The sequence below is a fragment of the Miniopterus natalensis genome, chromosome 6 (genome assembly GCF_054644295.1).
Source record: "Miniopterus natalensis isolate mMinNat1 chromosome 6, mMinNat1.hap1, whole genome shotgun sequence".
Taxonomy (NCBI): Eukaryota; Metazoa; Chordata; class Mammalia; order Chiroptera; family Miniopteridae; genus Miniopterus; species Miniopterus natalensis.
In genome coordinates this window covers 10,836,801-10,861,908 of record NC_142086.1, presented here as the reverse complement: position 1 = coordinate 10,861,908, position 25,108 = coordinate 10,836,801, and the positions used below count along the sequence as shown (strand labels likewise).

The 25,108-nt window shown below is 39.5% G+C and overlaps 1 protein-coding gene across 1 annotated transcript in view; it reads right to left on the bottom strand.

Moving 5' to 3' along the window:
• Positions 1-25,108, bottom strand: part of MED12L (mediator complex subunit 12L) — a 319,300-nt gene that overhangs the window by 48,771 nt on the left and 245,421 nt on the right. The window contains exons 19-32 of the mRNA XM_087818088.1: positions 23,492-23,610; positions 22,523-22,666; positions 21,509-21,672; positions 18,744-18,875; positions 14,185-14,412; positions 13,515-13,656; positions 12,124-12,244; positions 11,661-11,762; positions 10,846-10,959; positions 7,288-7,487; positions 4,329-4,517; positions 3,283-3,357; positions 2,977-3,167; positions 2,027-2,188 (exon numbers count right to left, since the gene is read on the bottom strand). Coding sequence (XP_087674214.1) covers positions 2,027-2,188; positions 2,977-3,167; positions 3,283-3,357; positions 4,329-4,517; positions 7,288-7,487; positions 10,846-10,959; positions 11,661-11,762; positions 12,124-12,244; positions 13,515-13,656; positions 14,185-14,412; positions 18,744-18,875; positions 21,509-21,672; positions 22,523-22,666; positions 23,492-23,610 — 2,083 coding nt within the window. The remainder of the gene's footprint in view (positions 1-2,026; positions 2,189-2,976; positions 3,168-3,282; positions 3,358-4,328; positions 4,518-7,287; positions 7,488-10,845; positions 10,960-11,660; positions 11,763-12,123; positions 12,245-13,514; positions 13,657-14,184; positions 14,413-18,743; positions 18,876-21,508; positions 21,673-22,522; positions 22,667-23,491; positions 23,611-25,108) is intronic.

Genomic DNA, 25,108 nt, shown 5'->3' with positions numbered 1-25,108 from the left:
CACTGTAATGCTTCTAAATAATTTAATACTGAAGGCATTCCCCAAACCAGCATAAATTCATACTGCAAATGAGTATGTAAGGGGGGTGTAGGGAGAAGAGGGTTTGTATTTGACGTCAGTTAGCTGTATATTTTAAAGTATATATCAAGAAATATCACTTTATACACAGAATAAAATTATAAATTTTAAAAGCCCTCTCACACAAAACTCTTACGTTAGTATTCAGGCCTATCCAATTGCTGTGCTTGTTTTATTTTCAGCTCATTTCTCGAGAACTAACACTGGGAGAGCTGAGATCAGTATCTGATCTGAGGACCTAGGAACAGATGCTTGCTTGTGACCTGTGGAGCACAGTCCCCCCACACCCCCACAGGCTTGGCTTGCAAAGGGGTTTTAAGACATTTGGTAAAAATTTTATTAAAATTTCTTCAATTACTAGAGACCAACTAACAAGTCATACTGATAAACTGCTACAGTAGAAAGAAAAATTTCTTAAAATGAGATCAAGGCCAAAATATTTCAATCTGCTTCATCTTACACCAGCAGAAATGAGAGACACACTGACTTGGGAAGGCCCATTCTAAGACTTTGTACTACCCTTTGTCCTCTCTGTGGCAGGCAAGGCAATGTACAATCACCCATTAGCTAATAAACTCTGAGAATTAAGTTGAGGCATCTGGGCCCTAGCCAGTGTGTCTCAGTGGTTAGAGTCAGTCTGCGCACTGAAGAGTCGCAGGTTTGCTTCCCAGTCAAAGGCACGTACCTGGGTTGCAGGTTTGATGCCCGGCCCAGTAGGTGTGTGTGGGAGGCAACCAATCAATGTGTCTTTCTCACATTGATGTTTCTCTCTCTCTCTATCTCTCCCCCTCCCTTCCATTCTCTATAAATCAATGGAAAAATACCCTCAGGTGAGGGTTAACAAAAATTTTTTTTAAAAATTGAGTCACCTAGTTGGTTAACTGATGCCAGCAAACATGATGAAACAAACAGGTAACAAAATACAAGCAAAGTCAAGACTCTACATACTTTAGTTAAGAGTGCAGGCTCAGAAGTCAGACCACCTAGTTTAAACTCCAGCTTTCTAACTCCTTAGCTGTGTGTCTTCAAGAAATTTACTAACCTTTCAGTGCATCAGTTTCTTCATCTGTAAAAAGGGTATAATGAGAGCACCTACCACATGATTGCAGTGAGATTTTAAAAGTTCAAGTACGTATAAAATAAATTTTATATAGGGGGCTGGCATTTCGTAAGAGCTCAATCAGTGGCAGCTACCATAATATTATTAATTAGGGGAAAAGAAACCAGCATGTTCAAAATGTTTATTTTATTTTTTCTTTATTTTTATTTTTTTCATCACCATTTATCCCTCATGTACCCTCTCCCACCTCTCCCCACTCTCCACACCAGCCCCCACAATCAAACAGAAGAAATGACTATTATTTCCCTTTATCCTATGGTGCTAAATTCACCACGTTTTCACATTTGAGTGTGACTTCCCCAGTAACATAGTCAGTTTTCAAATACAATCATTTGAAATTGTTACTAAGGCACAAAATAAATTAAGAAAACATTAAAATTCATGGTTTATAAGTTTTACTATCTAATCTAGAAAAGAGCTTTAAATGCTAAAAATGTCAGTAACCATTTCAGGGTCCAACAAGACAGAACTAGAAATAATTCTCTGTATTTTAAACATAAAAACCTAAGTAATAAAATAATGAAAAGTAATTAAAAGTAGAAAATGGGCCAAGTGGCTCTCCAGACCGGATTCGGTGTGAAGTGGGCCTAAGAAGCCAGGATTTTAATAGCACAGCAGTGATTTAGGTGGGAGGTGGAACTGAAAACTCCTGCAGTAAACAGTACTGCCTAGAACTTTTTAGGAACAGCACCTTGCCTAACAAAACATTTTCAATTCCATTTAAGAACGCAATTTCAGTGGGCTCGGGGGGGCAGCAAGCATGTATATTTGCAGACAGCCACGTGTCCTTCTTTACAGTCTCACATAGAGACACACTTCTGGCCGTACCTTTTCTGCTTTTGTCTGTCTCTTTCCTTTTTTGAAGACGAGCCCAGGTGCTGTCCCTTCTCCAGCTCCTCCCCAGCAGCTTTCAATACTCTTCCTTGCACGGAGGTGGGCAGCCTGGCAATGAGGGGGGCCACCAGCCACACCCCCCTGCGTTCAGAGGAGCTAAAATCAGAAACAGGCGTTACATCCAACGAGGCACCTTCTTCCCTGCTCTCATAGTTGTAACAGAAATTCCCACGTAAAGCTTTTATGAACAAGATAAAATGATTATTCCAAGTTTCCCTTTCATTCCTTGCTATTGTTCATCTTGCCAAATACCAGATATTTGTACACACTTCTCCACTCATGCTTACAGAAGGCAATAAAGACGGGGTTCTGGGAGGATACTATAAACTTTTAAAAAACCTATAGTTTTTCCATGACTGTGGCTCTCTGATTAGTAACAGTCCTTTTATCCAACACTTTTCAGTCATGGTTAGGATAAGAAGTGTTCTGATTACATTTAAGCACACTGAGAGCCAGTTTTTAAAGTTTTAGAATTCACCAGTTATACTTTACACCAAAACAATAAAACACAACTTAATCTGCCTTTCGTGATTATCATTTGTGCAAAACTGCAAATTAATAAAGAAGGCAGAAAAAGTGTTTCTTATGGAATGAACAGCACAGAACAGAGCAGCCTCAGGGGACACTAAAGAGATTAATCTGCCCAGAACGTCAGCTGAGGTTCCAAGGAGTCTGGGCCTGGTTAACTTAGTATTTAGAACAGTAAGATATCATCCAGCCCGTAGAATTACCGTTTAACATATTATTAAATAATGATAATTGACACAGTAATTACTTTCTTCACATTCCTGAAGCTCTATGAAAAAAGACTGGATTATGCAAATAAAAAAACACACTGTTACATGTGAAAAATTAACGAGACAATAGAACAACAGAAACAATACCTTAGAAATGTCTTTATTCCATTCTGCCTTGTGCTACCCGCATCTGCGCCTCCGACCCCACCTGGGTTGAAGAGCCCCACGCCGGGGCTGGAGGAGTTGTTGTTCACGTCAGCGGACTGCTGGAACACCTCTATTGTCGCCTTTGCTATGTTGTCCAGTAAGTTGTTCATTTCAGCCACCGAACCAGAGCCCTAGTGGCAGACACAAGAAAACTAGCACACATATGTTTTACTGTATCCTCAAACATCAACACATTTTTGCTTTTCATACAATTTTATAGACATACGTGCTCTCAGATATACTCACAGGGTCCTTCAAGCACTGTTTAATCATTAACTGAAGCTCCAGCCAGGACTGCCTCAGTGTCCACTGCTCAAGATTCTGAGGAGAATGGAAATAACTAAGACATTAGGAACATTAAGCATGTGTTAAAACACAGTAACTCCTGGCAGTACTCCCTATCTCAAGAAAGAGCAGAATAGTTGCCCACAAGAAAGGGATCTGCAGGCACCCCCACAGCTCCTTCCCCGGAACCACACGCAGCCTCTCAGAATCCAGCTGCCATGGCTCGAACCGCACCTTGTGAGCATTTGGCATTATCTCAGTTTATTTTGTACATTTGTTACAAGATGTGTCCTAAGGTATCAGAAAGCCTAAGAGAGCTTGTAAGAGTGCTATGCTTAGCGTAAAACTGGCGTAATTAGGCATTTCAGTGGTGGTAAATGAAAGAAAGGTGTGTGCATTCAATTTGGGGACTGGGAATGCTCAAAAATTTTTCCGTATAAATTCTACCATAAGTTAATGGTAATTGCTTCTTCCCTTTATACCACTGGGCTTACACAGGTTTCACAGGCACACTCGACTTTGGGGCAGTGAGTACATGGATCAGAAGGCTTCCAAGTCTATAACGCATTTTTACTGTAAACACGAAGAAACCAAAATAAATAGCAACATTAAAATAAAGTGCCTCCCTCAGCTGGACATCAGAAGTACATAAGGTAAACGTGACTTCTGCCAAAATATATTTATCTAACCAACTCTATTCCAAAATGATGTCAATATTTTTTGAATAAGATATTTCATACAGTCCCTCCACAAAGTTTATCTTTCATGTAAATGCAGTACTGACATAAAATACCAATATTTATATAATTTGCAGTATCCATGTGTAGCTAACCAGCAATAAAGTGTGGCAATAACACAGAAAAGAAAATCGGGGGAATAAAAACCTGAATTCATTAAATTAGCTGAAAGATCTAGTTAGCAATGACAAAAGGAGACAATGATTTTGTTATAACTGCAAAGAATATGTCAAAAGACAGAAACATGACCTTTAAATGATCATCACTCACCTGAAGAATGCGCTTAATGTGCTGTCTCTGCAGGTTGTCCCCCTCAGTGCATTCTTTAATGCCGTGGGGATAACAGATGAGCTGCAATAGTTTCTGCGCTTGCACATTTGAAAGCACAGGGTCCAGTATGAGTTCCTTGTCTGTGCACAATCTTTCAGGCTCTTTTAAGCAATGTTCTCCTACCCATTCCTAAAAATAATGCAGCAGTTAGGCTGGTGGGCACAGGCTTTCTATATGCCTGTGCAATATGTACTAAGTTCACAGCACACAACGGGATACAAAGGAGAGAGGAATCATCCAATTAATAAAATATACACACAAAATGGTGGCAAAAGTTTTAAAAACAAAATTTCTAGTATTTTTACTTCTTAAAAATACAAAGTGAAACCTTGGCAAAAGAAAAATTTTAAAAAACAGATATGCAAAAAAAGTAAAGGAAAGAAAAGGAATCTAAAGAGAGTAAGGAAAATACTGGTATGTGTTTTCAATTGGAAAATGGGTTCTTGCTCTAGGAACTGTTTTGTAATCAGTTTTTTTAACTTGCTATATAAGGGCAATGAGTCTATTTACAAGATGTCATTTTTATGAAATGCATTATACTATATTCTATTGAATAGAACACAGTATAATGTTAGAAAATTGTCTTCCTTTTTTATATTATTATAAATGTTACTATTATAAATAAATGTGCACATCTATTCTCTGTACAATTGTTTCCTTAGGGTAATTTCAGAGAGGTGCAACTGCTGCTGGGTCAAGGAGTGTAGCAAAAATTTAAGGCTATTGATGCATATGGCTAACTGACCTCCAGAGAGTTTCTACCAATTTAAACTCCTATCACCTTTTCTTTATTATTTTTTCAAAGGATACTCTTATTTTAAATGAGATAAGACATTGTCAACTGTCCATGAACCCCATCTGAACCCAGGTCTGTTTCAAATGAAACCTGTTTCTCAACCACTACACCAGTGATTCAATGCTGGTTGTCCATTAAAATTACCTGAGGAGCTTGTTAAAATTTCAAAGCCCAGGCCCTATATCCAATCAATTAGGTCAATCTTAGGTAGTCAATCTTAGGGACCAGATATCAGTCATTTTTTAGGCCACCAAAAATTTTTTTAACTCCCCAGTAATTCCAGTGTGCACTCACAGTTGGGAACCAATGTATAGCCCAACAAACTGTATAACTATTTAGCAAACTTTTACCATGGTTACAATATGCCTTATAAAAACATGACCCTGTCAACATTAGGAAAGTGCAAAAGAGTATATATGGGATGCCATAATTCTTTTAATAAGAAAGGAGAAAGTTAAAAATACATATATAAAGTTAAAACAGAAGATAATGAAACTGATCACCTAGGCCAGGGTGAGACAAAGGGTAGTAGGGATAAGGGAGAGAGGACACATCTCTGAGCACACCTTTTGCATAGTTGGCCTATGGAAACATGCTATTTTAAATTTGTTTCTGAATATAAACAGAAACAAATTAAATCAATTCTATTTCAAGTGAGAAACTTATCCACACTGAAGGAGAAAGTTCAAACGACTTTTTAACATAATACGGTAAACTCCTAGGGCAGAACTATGAACAAATCTTCGAATCCTTTTAGTAGCCTGTTTTTCCTAGTGGTATAGGTGTAGCAATTCTGAAGCTACTACAGGTATACTGCAGGATAAAGCAAATGAGTAACGGGTTAATGTTATTGGGAGCAGGGGTTCTTGTTGTGGAAGAGACAGTATTAATATGGAATGGGGAACACAAAGAACTTTGTGGGTTGGATTGGAATTAAAGATATCAATATGAACTCATAATTTACATCCACATTTATGTGTGAATTTCCCCCCCCTTAGCCCTGTCTGCTGAAAGGGCCTAGAAGCAATGAGCACACACAGTGCCCTGGTCTTGGTCTCTAAACACCATCCTCTGAGAACAGAACCAGGGATCTTCGCAGGAATGAGTAATTCCAGATCGGGGCAGAGGGAGTACAGAAGGGGCCAGAGGGTTAAACCTGGGGCTATTTGAACATGAATGTAACTGAGGACAGCAAATTATAATACATAGGAAAAATAATATAAATAAAGGAAAAAGGAAGTAAGGGCAGGCTCTTCCTCAGGGAAGAGTGCAAACTGATAACTGGGGAGCAGAGGGGCTGGGAGAAAAATCACCCTTCTGCAGCCATCACAGTCAAGACTGGTTTGGGCAAGGATCAGAATGGATGCTCCATGGGAGGTGAGAGAATTCGATGAAAATATCTGCATTGTTTTAAAGTGTCTCTCCAAGGACAGACTGCTTATTAATTGCAAGGGAAAAAATAATTATCCAGAAGAGAAATCTTGACATCATACAATGGAGACATCTTGATAAAATTAACATCACCAAAGAGATGCAAATGGACAGCATGGGCCTTTGGATGTGATCACCTGAGAACACAGCATTACTGCTGCAGTATCTTGGCCAGGAATACATAATCTGAAGCTAATCCACAAGAAACTTCAGACAAATCCACCATAGTTGGGACAACTGACAAAATTGGAATGTGGCCTACATGTGAGAAAAAATTACTGTACCGATACTAAATTTCCTGATTTTTGTTAACTGTATTTTGCTTATGTTAACAAACACTGAAGTATTAAAAAGTAAATAGGAATAATGTATGCCAACTACTCTCAAATGGTTCAGGAAAAAAAATGTTAAGTACATGCATCCATACTGACACACACAAATAGAATTAATAAAGCAAATGTGGCAAGTGTAAAAAGTTAGTGAATTTGTATAAAGAATATACTAGAGTTCTTTATTATTACTGCAACTTTTCAGCAAATTTGGAACTATTTCAAAACAAAGTTAGCAGGGGGAAAAAAGTACCATCTAGGTACAGGTTTTATATACAGTGGGATTCTCTCTCCAAAAGAAGTCACATGTTCAAAGCTAAAGGCCAATTAAATCTGAAGATACCTGTTGACAGATAGTCCTCAGCACATATCTAGCATATTCTCTTAAATTGGCAGTTTCGACGGAAACGCTTCTCCCACAGGACTTGGAGTTCTGTGAGGCCGTCCAGGCATCATCAGCATTGCTGTCGCGCCGCACCCCCCTCGTGGCGAAGTCGTCATTCTTTAAAGAGCTGACACTGTTATTGCCAATCTTGGCATCTCCTAAATAACAGAATCACAAAACCAAAATCACACAAGTTCAAAATACTGCCAAATATCTGAGAAGTAAATGAGGCACGCTCTCGGGGACGTAAAGGGCGTGAGTGGTGTCATGGTCGCAGAGCTGTGCAGCAGTGAAGAGAATGGAGCAGCAGAATGGAGCGAGAACCCAGGAAGTTTCATCAGATATGGAAAAAGGCAAGTTCAAGACTCAATCCTCATTTTGTTTACAGAATTAAGTATGCTCTCACCAAACTTGGAAAGGCCATCATGAATCACACTTAATAATCACAGAACATTGATTTCACCAATATTTTAAGCATCAATGTATTCAAATTCATTTGACTTATAGACAAGGAAAAAATGGGTTACTCACCCTTCTAGGTGTCCCTTTTCCATTTCTTCTCTTACAATGACTTATTTTCTATCCATAGGTCAAGAGAAAAGTTTTGCCTTAGCCCACCTTACTATCAACTTCTTGACAAGAGAGATTTATTTCCCTGGGAATGGAAAAGGGCAATGCATACTAAGGAAGCCCTGGAAAATAGGGCATTCATTGAATAACCCATGCCTTTCACTTCCCTTTCTGTAAACACCAAGTTAGAAAACTTCATCTCATCAATCTCTAATACACTCAACTAAAATAAAACTAAGGAAAGTGTTTTCCTTATTAAAAAAAAAAGTTCTGGGGGAAAAACTGAGCAGAACGGCTAAATATTTAGAAATAAGAAATCTTCTCTAGCTCTGAAAGACAATTCATATTTTGAAGGTGAAAGAATAAAATAACTTGGCAATCAAATAGCCAAGTGACAGCAGAGCCTCCAAACGTTTGCCTGTTTACCCAGAGGTTCATAGGCCTTGAGAGAATCTCTTGGAACCAACCAATGAGTTCACAGAGGCCTTTGGAGTGGAACCAAGGCCAGGTCAGTGCAGAAAGTCTTATAACCCACAGATCAACCAAGAAAAAGTTTTGACTCTGATAAAAAAGTATAAAAAATCAGAATTGCTTACTGAATATTTACTTATAAAATCATTAAAAGGAGGGGAGGAATAAAAATACATTTCAACTCATCAATATCTTACTATATATTATCAAACATTTCTCATTATAATATACAGACAAAACTACCAATTTCACTTCACCCACAGGAATTTATATTTACTTCAACAGAGTTCTTTGGGAGCTGAAAGAAAGACCTCATTCTACATGTATCAAAATTGAGCCTGCTTTCTCCAGCCTTTGGTGATATGAACAATGATTTTTACACCTTTAGTTAAATTATTATTGAAATTAAAAACCAAATTCTATAAAACAGTTCTATCATCCTAACTCAAAAAAGGTTCTGATGGACAGGACTTGAGAGAACATTGGTTAGGACATGTGAGATGAACAAGTTAAAACTGCAAAAACAAAGAAACAAACATCTCTGCTAGTCCCAGACCAGGAGATCCTCAAATCAGTTTAGATGTTAGTATGACTTGGAGGCTGCACCAGAACCTTCTGCAATCATATAGACAATAGGACAGAGTGCTCAGTGATGGCCTGGTCAAGGCTCTGCTGACATTCAACCAGTCTAATCCTGACTTTCAGACCTGAAGAACCTTAGAAAGCTGTAGAATCTTCCAAGAACTGAAGCCAATTAAAAAGGTCAAGGAGAGGCAATCAAAGAAAACTGAATTGGTGACTACACATGGATAGTAAACTTTGGTTATTTAGATATTTAAAGCTATTTACAATTGGCCAGTTTTACTTGGGATCAAACTAGTCCTTCAAATCAAAGGGACAATGTCTAATTGCACTCATCTTGGTTTCTGCTATTAAAGTGTGTATCACGCATGCAGCCCACACTTCCAACATTAGTTTATGGAAAATCTTCTGTTTAGTTTCTCCTATTAACATTAGCTGCCACAGTAAAAAAGTGAGTCCCTGACTTCATGGTCTCTACCTTTATTTATTAAACAGAACTGACCAGCCATCTTTCCTTTCAAATATCATCAGAGCACAGGAATTTTACTTATTGAGATCACCATTTAATGTTGGCTGTATAATCCTACAAGTTCCTGAGCTCAGAGGAAGGCTGTGGCCCTCCATGAGACTTGACCTTTTCTTTTTACTACAAAATTCATGGGCATAATGAAAACATTACATATATGTACTTGTATGTGTGTGTGTGTAGATATTTTTAGATGAACTTTTAATAATTTGTTCTATAAAAACCCTGTTTTCCTTCCCTGTCATCACCAAGTAACACTTGCCAAGCAGGAGTATAAGGCGGTAGGGTTTAATCCTCAAACATGTTCTTTAAGACTCACCAAAGACCATTCCTAGCATGCAGTAATTTCTGTTCTAATCAAAAGGGGCTCCTTCAGAACATAAGAGATAACTTCTGTTTAGTGAAGGCCAAAAGAGGGTACCCAAAGTTGGAATTAGTGTGAATTTAAGACTTCCCATTCTCCTGACTTATAGAATAAAAATGTTTTAAGGTATTACATTACAAATGAACAGAAAAGGCAGTCCTACTACTCCAGGAGGACATATATACCAATAATAATATAAAAGACATCTTGAGCATTATGAGTTATATGAAGAAAAAATTGTGATATCTAATACTGATTTATCAGTATTATCAACCTCAATGCAATTACCACCCGACTGATGAAAAAACTAAGGTACAAGGATATGAACTTGTTCAGGGTCACAATGGAAGCAGAAACACTAAAATTAAAACCCAGGATTTCTGGCCCTGGCTGGTTTTGCTCAGTGGTTAAAGCGTCAGCCTGAGGACTGAAGGGTCTTGGGTTCAATTCCGGTCAAGGGCACGTACCTCGGTTGCCGGTTCAATCCTTGGCCCCAGTTGGGGCACATGTGGGAGGCAGCCAATCAATGCATCTCTCTCACATCGATGTTTCTCTCTCTCCCCCCTTCCACTCTCTCTGAAAAGCAATGGGGAAAAAGCCTAGGGTAAGGATTAAAAAAACCCCAAGGTTTTCTGGTATTTTACTCCCAGAATATAATATTACATTTAAACCTTTGGTTAGGTCACCAAGTCTCTGTGTCCATCACAAAGTGTGACTTATGCCAACAAATGAAGGCAACACAACCCAGGAGATCTGAGGATCTATCTTACATCAGAATAAGGTAACATGCAGTTAAAACGCCACCAAAGAGAGCATTATATTTAAATTCCACCAGCCTTGTAGGTAAGGGACAGGCTTCTTGGAGCACAATTAAACGTGGACTTGGGAAAAGCCAGCTAATGTTTTTCAGGAGAACAACAACAATAAACGACAACATTTCTGCTAAAATTAAAGAGTGAAACTTCTGGTGATGCACCCAAGCTCAGTGCCAGGACAGTCTTACCAAGCATCATAATTGCTTTTAAAACAGCAAACACTGCTCCCACTTCGATGCTGTTGTGAGCAGCAGCTAAGAGGTGTCTATCACAAGATGATCTGATTCCAGGGAAAGGTTTGCCTATGAGAACAACAACAAACCTTTAATCGTCTCATCACTATCATTAACAGTGTTTTGTAACCATTTACAGTCAGCAGGGCTTTTCACTGTTAGACTGTGGGCGCTTAATTGCCATTAGCCAGCTCTAATTGATGCTCATGGCTTCAGTGAGAAACACTGCCAGCACTCCTTACTTAACCTTTTCTCTTTAACTATTAAAATAATGCCTTTGTTCCCTAGAGAGATGTGTCAAAAACATGAGTAGGATTTTCATCGTCTTATGCTGATGGTCACATACACCTCCCCTACAACATGAAATGATCTTTAGGAACAGACTGCACTAACATCCCTAGATTTCTTACCTCATTCCGTTTACCTTAGTAAAAGCGTAAACGAATCGCTGCCCTGAGCTGCTACACTGTGGTTCACGACCGACACGCACAGTAAGCTAGAGGACCATGCTGCCCACCAGCACGGCTGGCCTAAGAGCAAAAGTATTTTTATTGTTTATTAACTCTGGATCTGAGTTTCTCAACACATCCTGATGTTACATAAACGAAAGGTGCTGACAGCGCTCCCAACGGCATCATTGCACCCCTTCACCCTGGAGCAGGCCCACCGAAGCCAGCGAGGAAATTACAGAGTGGACAGCCTGCTTGGTCGCGGGAGAACCTAGCGCCACAAATGGAAACACAGGCAGCCGTCTGGGGCTGTCAGCTCACCGGTTGCCTGAGGTAACAAGCAGGCCTGCGGAGCTCGGAAGAGGTGGAGCAGGAGGCGGCAGGTCATCCTCGCCCCAGGCTCGGCGTCCGCGTCTCCACAGGCTGGGAAAGAAGGGTTTTCAAAGCAAGTTTTCTCACATGTTCAAGAACACGTCTTCAGGTTTTCTATTAAGCTAAACTTTCTGGAATAATTTGAATAAATGCTCTTATGGTAAAAAGTCAGGCACCAGCTCTGCTTTTCTGAGAAGACCGAATGCATGGGCTTCCTCAGAAACAGTACCAGCATCCATGGGCTCACATGACATCATGTAGAACAAGCTGCACAATCTGCCATCTTTCCCGGAGGCCGCACCACTGCCCAGTGCACACAGCCTTGAACACCGCCCTCACTGTGCTTCACTAGTTAGAGACCATCCCCCCGACCAGCGCCACGTGACCGCAGCCGTCCCAGACGCCGCCTCACCTGCTGCGAGGAGAGAGGGCAGTGCCACGTGCTGCACGACGTCCTCCAGGGAGAAACACTGTCGTGCTATCAGAATAGCAATGAAAGTAGCTAGTGAATCATGGAATGAAAGGTCACTCACCTTCAAGAAAAACATTGACACGTTTTAATACCTAACACCCTCCTCGGTAACAGCTAAGATTAATATCTAAGAGAATGCAGGCAACACCAAGCTCTCAGGTCCCCAAGTGAGTCTCCTCTAGGCCTATTACTACTTTACCACACAGAGGATGAGGCTTACCCACATCCCAGCGCTGTAAGGAGACACTGGGCTTTATCTTGAGTAAGAATAATTGAAACAGAAAACAAGAAAGAAAAATCAAGAAATCCCTACAAGATGCAGCAGAAATAAAACTTCTCTGCAAAATTCACTAGGACCTGTCATTTAAGGGCAACCATTAGTAATGTGCAAAGGAAATCCCAGAGGCTGCCCTCACTGAAAAACAGGCCTCGGCAATGTTTTGGGGTTCCTTTCAGGGATAACAAAGTAATGAGTCTTTAATATAATTAAATTTGTTTTAAAAACAACTCTAAAAATTTACAATTGACTCCTAAATTTTAAAAAGAGAGACAAGGAGGAAAGAGGAAGAAAAGTTAATTCAAAAGACCTTGGCAGAAAATAATAATAATAAACCACCTATAATAGCCTTCATATTAAGTTGTAGTGTATGCCAGGGAGTGTGGTTAGCAATCTACAAAGATCACCTCATTTAACAACACAACACCATTAAGTTCATACTACTATTCATTCCAATGTTACAGCTGAGTGAACCAAGCAGAGGTAAAATGTAACAAGACAACCAAGAGGTTCAGGAACAATGTTAGAGATGAAAACGTGTGCCCTGCACTGCAAGCAGGAGCTGGACACGCTAAAATCCTACATAGTCACAGAATGAAGCAGGACTCTCCAATCCAGTCTTGCAATTTCAGAACTCGGAAGTTCGACTTCAACTGGGAGGTAGTTTTGAAAATGTATAAAATCATTCTATATGTAAGATATATTAACATACAACAGATCATGCCAATAAGTGATAGGCAAAAATAGATAAAGAATCGAGATGGATTTTTAAGAAATCCACATATCATGCACGCATGATACTCAAGGAAATCTGACATCTAAAGGGCATCTCTTCATCACTTCCAGACACAATCACTAAGAAAGACTGGACGCCCAGTGAATCTGAGCCTGGGCATTCTCACACAACACACAGAACCAAGCCCCTCTGGTGTGCTGCTTCTGACGACAGAAGGGAAAAGTGGTTCGCATTTCAGCGAAGAGTTGAGTCAATTAGAAAAAATTACTTACTAAATATTTAATTGCATTGAGCTTTTAAGTGAAAAAGAACACTTACATCTACAGTGCAAAGAACATCATTGAAGCCCCACACGTGATTTGAAGAACAACAAAGAGCCTTCAGCACTCCCAGCCATTCTGAACTGAGAACAGTGCAGCAAGCTGTCAGCTCGGAGGAGAAATTGGCTATGTCATTAATCCTAGGAGAAAAGGGCACACAGGGGAGAGAGTAACAAAACAGGTACTGCACACGGCACGCTTAACGAACGCGCTTCACTACCACCGAACAAGTCATTCATTTCTTATATTCAAGGATATGTAGAACCTGAAGCAGAAGATAAAAGTAAAGGGCCTCAAATGTTTTCTTTTGTTTAATGCTAGTGAGCAATAAACAATAACCACTACAGATATCAGTGACCACATCTTTAGTTCTGAACAAATCTGACCTATACAATGACCTTTTAAGAACATCAAAAAATTAAAAGAAACTATGTAATTTAGGTTGGCCTAAATAGTTTTTTTAAAATATAGGTAATTTTTATTGTATTTTTATTATATGTTTTTGTCTTTCAGGTTAAGAAAATCATAGTACAGAGCAGAATAAAATAATATTAAAACAACAACATCATCCAAATGTCAGCCTAGGCAATTACTAAGGAAGTTAATTTCAAAGTAGCACCAAAGCAGCAACCTGTGGTTAGTCCTAAATTCCAGGGTAACACACTCACCTGCCTGCGTCCTGGTGGCCCATACACACATTCATGAGGGTGTTGCAGACGAAGCTATAGCGATTGGCCGCATTGTCGCTGAGAATCTTGCCCAGTACTGAGTAGTTGATGCTACGGGCTGAAGGATTCTCAATAAAGTCCATCATGAAGTCCGGATCCCATCGCAAGTTCGAATTGGCAGGCATCACATTATTATATATGGTTTGCTTAACTTTTGAACAGGCACTACTGAGGTTACAAGAAGAAGAGTTTAAAAAAACAAAACTAGAATAACTAGAAAGTTAGTTCATTTAAGGACAGATTAAATGGCAGCAACTGTAATGTATTCCTAGAAAAGAGTCACGTCAGGAGTTCTTGATTCCAATTTCTTAATAAGCAGCACTGAGCACTGTGACTAGAACATAGTAGTTGTTCAAAAAATAGTTGCTGAATGGGTTGAAGAACAAAACAAGAATAAGACATTTGGCTACTAATTATTTTCTAAACTTTTTTCTACATTTTACATGCTCTAAAAAGAAAAGAATTTACTAAGGCTTCCAACAACTGTCTCAGAACAGAAGTTGTGAAGTGTTATCACTTAAGAATAAAAGTGGGTTAGACTACACATCAGGATTGATTCCATTTTAGTCGTAATTATACATCCTGCAAAACTATCCCTCTAGGTTCAGGGTACCCAGTGGACGCCCATGTGCCAGGGCTGCTCTGGCCACTGGCGCAGCTGTGAAAAGGAGAGGCTCGTGCCTCCCTCCAGGAGCTCCTGTTCCAGTAGAGGGTATGGATAACACCAGATTCAATGAGAGTGAAGAAACTATCCTGTCCTTCCTAGAAGTGTATCATGTTCTGTTTCGTAGCAGAATTAACAGGTTTTTAAGAGGCTGGTCTATCATATTCAGAGCTACATCTGAATACCACATAGAATGTTAGTACAAAAGGAATTAGAAAGTATCTGATCCAGTCTGGCTCTGTGGATGAGGCTGAGGGGTAACCTGCTCGGATTCCATATCCACTCAGCCGTTCCTGCCTGTTGCTGTGGACAGTAGGTTCATAAGCAGCATTCGCCTTTATTCAAGAGCTCTTTTATGCAGCAGAAAGTCTTTTGCTTTTAGATTAACTTTTTGTCAGCAAATTTATTTGTCATGAAGGTGACATATGGCTTCTACCCTTCTTAGTCTTATGCACCTACATAAATAGTAGCCAGGAATGATTCCCTTAAAAATGAGAAGGCATATAAACAACACTCTTTATTCTAAACTGCTGCCATTTCCAACTGCTCTAGGAAAACAGACATTGTTCAATTAGTTGTTTTGCCTTCAAACCTCCTCCTTCAGAATCACCTTTGGGTTATTAAAAACAGACTCCTGGGCCTCTGTACGTTTACTGAGTCTGTATGTGTAAAAGGCTGTCCCAGGTACATCTAAGGGCTACTAGTGCCTGGGAAGCACTGGTCCGGCAGGGAGGGCAAAATCTACCCACTAAATGGCAGTACTTATAATCGACACTGTCTTTCTTTCCAGACAATTTATGTAAAAAACTCCTCAGTGGTCACTGAAGGACACACATTTGAAATCTGGAGTCATGACCTACTCAAAATGATAGATACTATATTGTCCTTGGGGCTTTTAAAATCTCCATTTTCTGTCCTAATTATTCTTGCCGACTTTCTACTTAATTTGTCTTTCATTCCCACTTAGCAATGGTTCCTAATGTGTTTCATTTTCCCACTAAAAACGAAACAAAAATAAACTTTGCTCTGTGCTGGTTCCCTCCCTAACACCACACCCCTGGTTGCCTCCAGCTTCCCATTCACTGAGTGGTGGAGGGAACGACTACAGCAAAGGGACATGTTATCTCTATTTCAGTCAGCTTCCCACTTAATTCTAACAAGCTCTTCGTTCCTGTCTTTAGAAACCAAAATTATTCTGCTTTTCTTTCTTCATTTTCAAAAGATTCAGCCCCTCCTTTTCTGTCAGTACAGAGACTTCTCCGAGTTGGTTCTCTCCGACCTCCAGCGAAGATGGCATAATTTTTCTGAACTCTACGGCCCATAGTAGTCTCCTCACCCCTCATTTCTAGGACTCCTGCTTCATTTATGAGACTCTTTCCAGGTGAGCTTTAATAAAAAGTCTGTTTTAATAAAAAGCTGTCTACCTAGGTCATTCTCAAATTCTTAACACTCTCTGTGGCAGGCATATATGGAATTAAGAAAATAACTCAGGTATTTTCCTTCTGAAATTGCATGTATCAAAAAACCTGATAGAGTAATGAAAGCAACACACACCTGGAGGCCAAAATGACTTATGTTCAAATCTAAGTTTCATCATTTACTAACTTAGGATGAGGAACAATCATTTGTTGATAGGAAAAATCATTTCTACTTCCCGGGGTTGCTGGGAGGAGTAAAGGCCTTGAATAAAAATACCCAACGCCATGCTTGGTACAAGCAGCAGCTCTATCAGTGGGAGGTGTGAATGGTTTATGAGCAGCCCAAATACTCCTCGCACACTTTATAGATGGTGTTTCAGATTTGATTATTAAAACTGGTTTATGAGGATACTAACTGAAATCTCTGCTTATCTAGCTTTTGTTTGACCATGTTTCTTAATCCCAGACTGCAAATCATGTCAATTTCCAGGTGTCTCCAGACAGCTGCGTTTCTCTTTCGCTTCTTTAATCGAGGGACCTTCAGCCAGTGTCACACCTGTGATGTGCGGATCCCAAGCAGCCCCTCAGTTCTCGGTTGGTTTCCTAAATCTCCACATGCCCAGGGTCCATGATTGGAATGAGCTCACGTAACACACTGCACTGCCCTGCAGGAGCATAAGGGGTCAGAGAGGTGCCTGGGCTTTCTTGGGAAGTACACTATTAGAAACGGGACTGTGAGCCCGGCCAGTCGTGGCTCAGTGGTTGAGCATCGACCTAGGATCCAGGAGATCATGGTTCGATTCCCAGTCAGGGCACATGCCCGGGTTGCAGGCTCGATCCCCAGTGGGGGACATACAGGAGGCAGCCGATCAATGACTCTCATCATTGATGTTTCTATCTCTCTCTCCCTCCCTTCCTCTCTCTGAAATCAATAAAGATATAGTAAAAAACAAACCAACCAAAAAAATGGGGCTGTGAGTCATGTATGAGAAAGCTCTCAAAATCTGTAAACTGAAACTGAAAGCACCCTGTGAAAACAGCAGAATACAGGGTGTTAACTACTCTTATGTCATTTCTGTGGAAAGATGTTTCCTAGGACTCACTCGAACGTCCTTTAAGGATTGTTTTAAAATCTAACTCATCTCATGAAGACATACTTTCACATTTTCCCTGTTGATATCATCAGAAGCCTCATGATATTTCTATACATATCTTTTAACCGGCAGATATTTCTGAGTGCCTCCTAGGAGCCAGACACTCTTCGGGGTACTGGGGTTCAGCAGCAAAGAAAACAGGAAGTTTCTGCTTTCGTGAAGCTTACATTCTAGGAAGCAGAGAGATGATGAAAGATATTCGGTGTTCTGGGTTAGTGCTCAGGTTCAAAGAATGGCAGAGCCGGGAAGGAGATGCTATTTAAAACGGGGTGGTTGGGAGGGACGGCTGCGAGGGAACTGTGGACGTGAGCATGCCAGTAACTGGGGAGAACACAGGAAAAGGAACAGCAAGTGCAAACGCCCGAAGCTGGGTGCTCAGAGCGTCTGAAGGCCAGGCAGGAGCATGTAGGTAGAATGGGGGAGGGGAACGAGGCAGAAGAGAAAGTTCAATCCAGCAGATCCTAAAGGCTAGGCAAGGACTTTGGAGATTTTTATTCTGAATAGGTGAGAAGCCATTGGAAAACTTTATTATTCTTGTTTTAAAAGGCTGACTTTAGTAGATATGTTAATAATATGCTCAGGCCAGCGGGGAAACCGGAGGAAAGAACTCCGCAATGGTCTAACTTGGAGATGACCATGGTGGTCATGACAGAGCAATGGAGAGTGGTCAGATTCTAGGTACCATACCCTGAAGGTAGAGCTCACAGGATTCAAACAAACAAACTGGGTGCCAGATACAAGGGCGCAAAGAAAGCTGTACCTGATCATGCTTTCCCTACCTCCTTCTAGATTCTAAATTTATTTTTCCAGCTATCACTGTCTCCTACAATTAACAGTCTAAGTTTCCTCAAAATAACATTAAATAAGTATGTATTTTCCAGAATCTGTGTACCTGTGGGGGTAGATGCAGAGAATGAAAGGGAGTCGGGTATGCTGTTTGAAAGGGGATGGCCAAGGAAACAGAGAAGGGAATAAAGTGAGAAAGGACATGTGCAGAACAGGGGGAAACAATGTTCCCAGTGAGGTAACAGCAAGTGCAAAATATGGAGTATTTTCTCTCAAGCCTATCTCAGAATTGCAATCACAGTTAAACATGCATTTGTAATAAGAGGCTATAGCTACAATGAAAGGTAACTCACTATGAATTCTGGCAGATATAATTATGATTAACTTTCATTATTAAAAAGAATGGCAACATTGGTTGAGTCACTAACAAATACAGGCATAATCCTGCTCCTATTCTTTTGATTTCCTTTTACCCACCTGAAGAGGTCTCCAAATTTACTTCTGAGGTGGCTGCATGACACGTAGAGGTCGTAGAGGTAGGCTAAGATGCATCTCTCGGGAGAAGAGCACTCTGAGGGGTTCACCACGTGCTTTACCACCCCGCACAGCCTGAGGAGAGAGGGGGGGGAGGGCGATGCATGTGTGGCTCACATCATCGCCCCTGTCTGAATCTTTCAGCATGAGGCTATATCCATTTATTACTGGTGTGGAAAAAAACTATCAGATTGTTGATACTAATCATTATAACAATAGTAAATAACTGAGAAAAATATCAGTTTATTATGATATTGAAACACTAGATTTTGTTTTAAAGAAAACCTCAAAAATGCCATTAACAACAAGAAACAATAGGAATTCCTCCACACAGAAAGTATATATGGATGAATCCATCAATTAAGCTCCTGGGACTAGAACATAGGAGGAGAGTTAAAGTAGAGACTCTCTTCAGTAAAAAATTCGCTTGAAATTCAGTGAATGTTCAAAGATCCCCAAATCTACTTCTTTGTTACGGAGTAATTCTTAATCAGTAAATCTGGGGGATCCATTTTTAAAACCATGAACTGGTTCTCACATGAACCTGGTGAATTCACAACTTGAGGCAACAAACTAGAAACAAATTTGTTTTAGTTTATCTTACATAAGAACTAACCTCTCCCCCCCCCCCCCCTTAGTGATGTTCTCTGTCAGTCTTTCAGCTCTAAAATACCACCACCACTGCAATCTGTGCCAGTCCCTCAAATCCTAACTATGGCTTCTTTGGCCACAATTCGTACAAAACAAAAGCTCATACAGCCCAGAAGTAAACAGAAGTAGTCCACGTGCCTATTTGTGAGTCTGATTCCACTACCACCTTGTATTCTGTTATAGGTCCAGCCTATGACAGTGTTAGAGAGGACTCAGATTATTAAAGTTCAGATGGGCTTTAGAAATGACTGGTTAATCTTCCTCATTTTACAAAGAGGGTTCTAAGGCTCAGAAAGGCAAAGTAACCTGCTCACAGGCAAAGAGCTAGCTCACAGCAGGTCCAAGAGGAGAGCTTAGGTCTCCATACTCCCAGGCCACAGTTCACTCCACTATTCAAGGGACAGGGTGAAGCCAGAGGGAGCCTAGGATGTGAAGGCCAAGAAGGAATCACAAATCCCAGAGGTGGAACTCAGGAAAGTGTGTGAGGAAATGGCAATATAGCATCCCAAAACCCTATGAAATGGCATCAGCGGATGAGGCCACTAGGCAGCTGATAAAAGCTGTCAACCATAGCAAAAGAGTCACACAATTATGAAAAATAGATTCAATCAGTTGTTAACAAAAAATTTCCAGACATAACCTAAAAAACAAAGAATTCTTTTGTAAATAAACATTTATTGAGAGTAGAGCAGTCAATGTTTCCTCAAATTTTTTTTTTCTTGACTTGCTACAGGTAAGAAAAACATTTTACACTGAGATCCAGTACTTTCATTCAAGTACAGAAAAACAAAATAATAGTTTTGGGTAAAATACATGCCCTCACTATGTATGATAAAGTAAAATATAATAAAGTTAATATTAAATATGATTTTATGAACATTTTATAGGACAAAATTTAAAATGTCAAAATAAATAATACTGCAATGGATTTCAAAATAAACAACAAAAAAATACTTGTCAAATCCTATTAGATTCATTTACTGACCAACTAACAGGTTTCATGCAGTTTAAAAAGTATGCTATAAATTAAACAGCATGAATGAGCTCCTATTGGAAAGACTTTCAGCAATCTGGGAAACTGAGCTTTGTAATATTGGGTACATCACTTCACCAAGCACTTCCCTTAACAAGCCTGAGGTTCCGTTTCATGCCTGAGGTATTAATTATTCAACTTCACAGGGTAATTGAGGGTTATACTAAACAGTCCTCTATTTCCTGAATTCCAACATGTTAATTTTCTCACATTTGAAACTATCTGGGATATTTCAGAGTTCACTTAATAATCTATGTGCCCTATTAATGTGACAGCATTTCCTTTCCCCTGAAAGAACTGCTGTTAAATGGATGTCACTCTGGAACAGAGTGTAAGTTGATTACATGCACTAGATTACAAAAAAGAGTAATATGGAACCGAAGAATCCCATGGTTCTTTTGTGCCCAGGAAGAAACTAAAAGAAAAAGAAAAACAGGTTGTCTTTGTTTATACAAAGTCTCGGAAAGGAGTCTTCAGTGGACAAAAAGGGGCTCAGTACTGCGTTTTGGGGACTTGATTATTTTTCCATGGTCCCTGTAACCTCAGCCTCTAATGGGGATGATGGAAGGTCATTACTTATCCCACCACTAGTAGTACACAAAACCTAAGCCTACGACTCACACAAGCCAAAAAAGACTAAGAACCAAGAAAGTCACTGTTCTAGATTGTCTTACCAAAAGATAGGTTTAGTTTATTTTAAAAATGAAGTTAAAGAAGTAAATCTCTAAGATGACAATGCACGTAAAGCATATTCAGAGTTGGGTTCTCCGAATTACATGAAATTACATGAACAAAAACATTGTCACACATGTGCCATTCATAAATACCCACAATGCTGGGCAGCACAGACGACACAGTGCTACAAATGACTGGCTTGTATTCGTAGAAACTAGGGGGAGGGAAGTAAGGCAGGACGGAAAAGAGAAAGGGAAGAAGGAATCACACTTCTTAAAAAAGAAATGTTTTCGTCACTAATTATACATTACAGGATGTGAAACACAATAGTGATATTTTATATACCAACCCTTCAAACACCTGGGCTGTTTGATCGGGATTCAGGATCAGGCAGCTGTGGTAGCGCCTGAGAACGGCCACGATGCACACACAGAGGCCCGTGGTATAGCTTCCTGCCAGGCTGGAGGACTTCAGGAGCAGTTCAGCTTCCACAACACTCAGTTCATTTAGCAGCTACAACGAGAGAAAAGACTGAATGAAAAAGTAGCTGCCAAAGCAAATGGGAGAACATTTAATTTTAAAAACCATGCTTGTATTGAGTCACTCCAGTAATACTTGACCTCACCCCTTTTCCTGCCCAGGGCCATGTACATATACAACTAGTCTCAGAAAGCATATGGTTTTCATTTTTAATCCTTTACCAAATCATGGAGCTTTTCTTTCACCTAGAATCATGGTACATTCCATCAGAAAGCATCCAATACTAAAATAGTTACCAAAACTCTATGGTGGCCCAAAGCTATAGGTTGAATAATTTCAGAGAAGAACACCACACCTCTCACTTTTTTTCTCCCTTTTCCCTTCTTTTTAATAAAACAGAAATTATTAATCATTATTTTCATTTTATTAACAAAGCTAACACCTCCAACAGAATAAGCAATAGAAACCAACTTTCATTTCTATTTATTAACAACATAAGATAATAAGTACACTCAAGTATATATGTAAGAAATATAGCAGGGCAAATAAAATTTTACGGTGGTTTTTTTCCCCCTCTTAATCTAAACTATACTTTATTATAAACAGCAAATAAACTTCCACCTTTCCCTAAGCAAAGTAATGAAAGACAGAAAAATACCCTCAGAACACTCACATTTTTAAATGACCATTATATATTTTAGCTTGGTGTTACAATTATTTAACTGAAAGCTATAAATACAGTTGCACTTAAAATGCTAGCTGAATACTGTTGATTCAGAACATCTCAATAATTCGAAAATGCACCGGGTGGCTCATTTTAAACTGTACGATGCCTGGTAGGTTTGCTGTCTTAAAAATGAGAGGAGCGGGGTCTCTTTGACACCTGTATTGCGAAGTCAATCAGTCCATTGATATTCAGCGCTGGCTCCATGAGGTCGAAGGTGAGCTGAATGTGGTGAGCCAAAGGCAGGTGATAGGAGGTCCCGGACGCAAAGCTTGTGATCTGCTCCAGCACATTGCTAGAGATCTGTGCAAACAAACAGAAAAACAATGAGAAGACCAACATCCAAATAATTTATTTCTTAAGTTATTTTAATTTTTTATTAAGAAATTTGAATTTATATGTGATTCTACTTAGAAGTTAAAATATATTTCTACAGAAACCAAAATCATATGCAAATTGACTTCCTTACTACAACTATAATTTGAAGAAATAAGCCAAGTTGTCATTAAGATCTAGACCTAACTGTCCTAAAGGTAGACAACTATAAGTATTAAGCAATTTCCAGATAATATCTATTTGAATATCAATGGATTTGTAAAATTAAAGAGAGTTGGTTTTTGTCATTAACAGTCTTCTCCCTTATTAATAGCAATGTAGGACCACACTCTAAAAACGTAAGATTGCATTAGGAATACGTTATATAATGTTGATTATTACCATAAGGCAAAAATATTTTCATAATGAAAATTAATTCTTCTGAGGAAGAAAACCTGACACTTAAAACTGAACTACTCAATAGTTTGAGATGCTTCCAAATGTTTTAAAAGCATATTTATAAAACGAACTAGGGCCCGGCCGGGCGTGGCTCAGCAGTTGAGCATGGACCCGGGATCCAGGCAATCGCGGTTCGATTCCCGGTCCGGGCACATGCCCGGGTTGTGGGCTCGATCAGTGACTCATCATTGATGTTTCTATCTCTCTCTCCCTCTCCCTCCCTTTCTGAAATCAATAAAGATATATTAAAAAAAGCTTTAAAACCAACTATGGCATGAAACATATTATCACATGAGAGATTTCTAGGAAAATATGAATACTCCAGATGAATAATAAGTGACTGTAAATGGCTACCTGAGATGTGACTTGATGCTGATCAAAATAGGAAAGGAGTTGAAGCTTTGTGAACACAGTCTCCAGTGTTGGAAATGTTTCCTGTCTGCTCTTCCTGGCTTTTTGTCCTTCATCTCCAACTAAAAAACACACAGTAATACATTATTTTCTGTTCAACAGAAGCTCTTGACTTTTCAATGATACTGTTTTACTGAAATATACATACAAGAAGTACACAAACTCTATGAATTTCTACAAAATAAATACACTCACGTAATGAAACTCAAATCACAAAATGACATATCAGAACCCCAGAAACTTCATCAGGCCCCCCTCCAGTCACTTCTCCCTCCCCAGGGGACAAGTTCCCAACTTCTAACAGCTTAGACTGATACTGCCCACCTCGGAACTTTATATAAATACAACCATACAATATATACATCTAATACCTGGCATCTTTCACTCAACACTGGGTTTCTGAGATTAATCCATATTGCTGCAATTTTAATTTCCCCAAAAAATCAATACTTCCCACTTTTGTACTGTATTCCAATGTTTGACTACACTGCCGTTACTGATCCATTACAGTGAGCTCTTTTGAGATTTTGGCTACATAAGAAGCACCTCCATGAACATTTCTAACTAACTGACTTTTAAAATAGAGTGATCTCAACAACAAAGGGGGAAAAACACCCAGGCACATTCTGATTTAATAGGAAGCTTCACTGGCATCTTCTCTTAGGAGACTTACTATGAAATTTTCCCAAACAGTTTAATATGTAAAAAAGGAAATTTACATGATTCCTAACTTTTTTAGGGGTAGAAAAGAATGAAATCCCTCCACATTAATGGGAAAGTTCAACACTTACTTTAGTATGAAGAAGTTTGAAAAAATTATAATAGAAATGTTTTATAAATATTGCTATTACAGAGGTACCCTTGTTCTTAAGAGTTTGAAGGATAACATCCAAAAATACTTAGATCCAGTTTTTAAATACTTTGTAATGTGTGTATTTATAAAGATAAATCTAAAACAAACATAAAGGAAAGGTTGGATTCCATGATGTTTCAGATCATTTCCAGCACAATGATTCTAACTAGTAAAAGGCTATGGTGGCGAGAGCACTACCACCCACCCCCCACTCCTGGCTCCAGCTCCGACCCTCCTCTACACCCCACCCGCTCCCTCTGGCAATCACCATACTGAGGTGCCTAAGAGGGACCGTTTGTTTGCTTGTTTGTTGTTGCTTTTGGCCTAATCACTCACATTTTATCTGGAAGTTTAATCCAGAGAACAAAGGTAATTACACACCTCTATTAAAGATACAACAAAGACTTCACTGAACCCAAAAAGATTTTGTTAATGACAAACGTAATGAGGTTAAAAAATAACATTAGAAGACAGGATATTTCCCTTTCAACAATAAGCAAGTACAGCTTAAGCCCCCACCAGATGAACCCCAGGCTGCTTTGTCCTCCTTGCCTAAGGCACACACACCCCAGCACCAGAGAAACTCAGAATTAAAAGGTGCTGAGTAGCACCAGGTACGAGGCTGCGCCACTACTGTCAAATAATACCAACGGTAATACAAAGAATGAGAACTAGTAAGTTCATTAAACCTACTTATTTTTTGATGT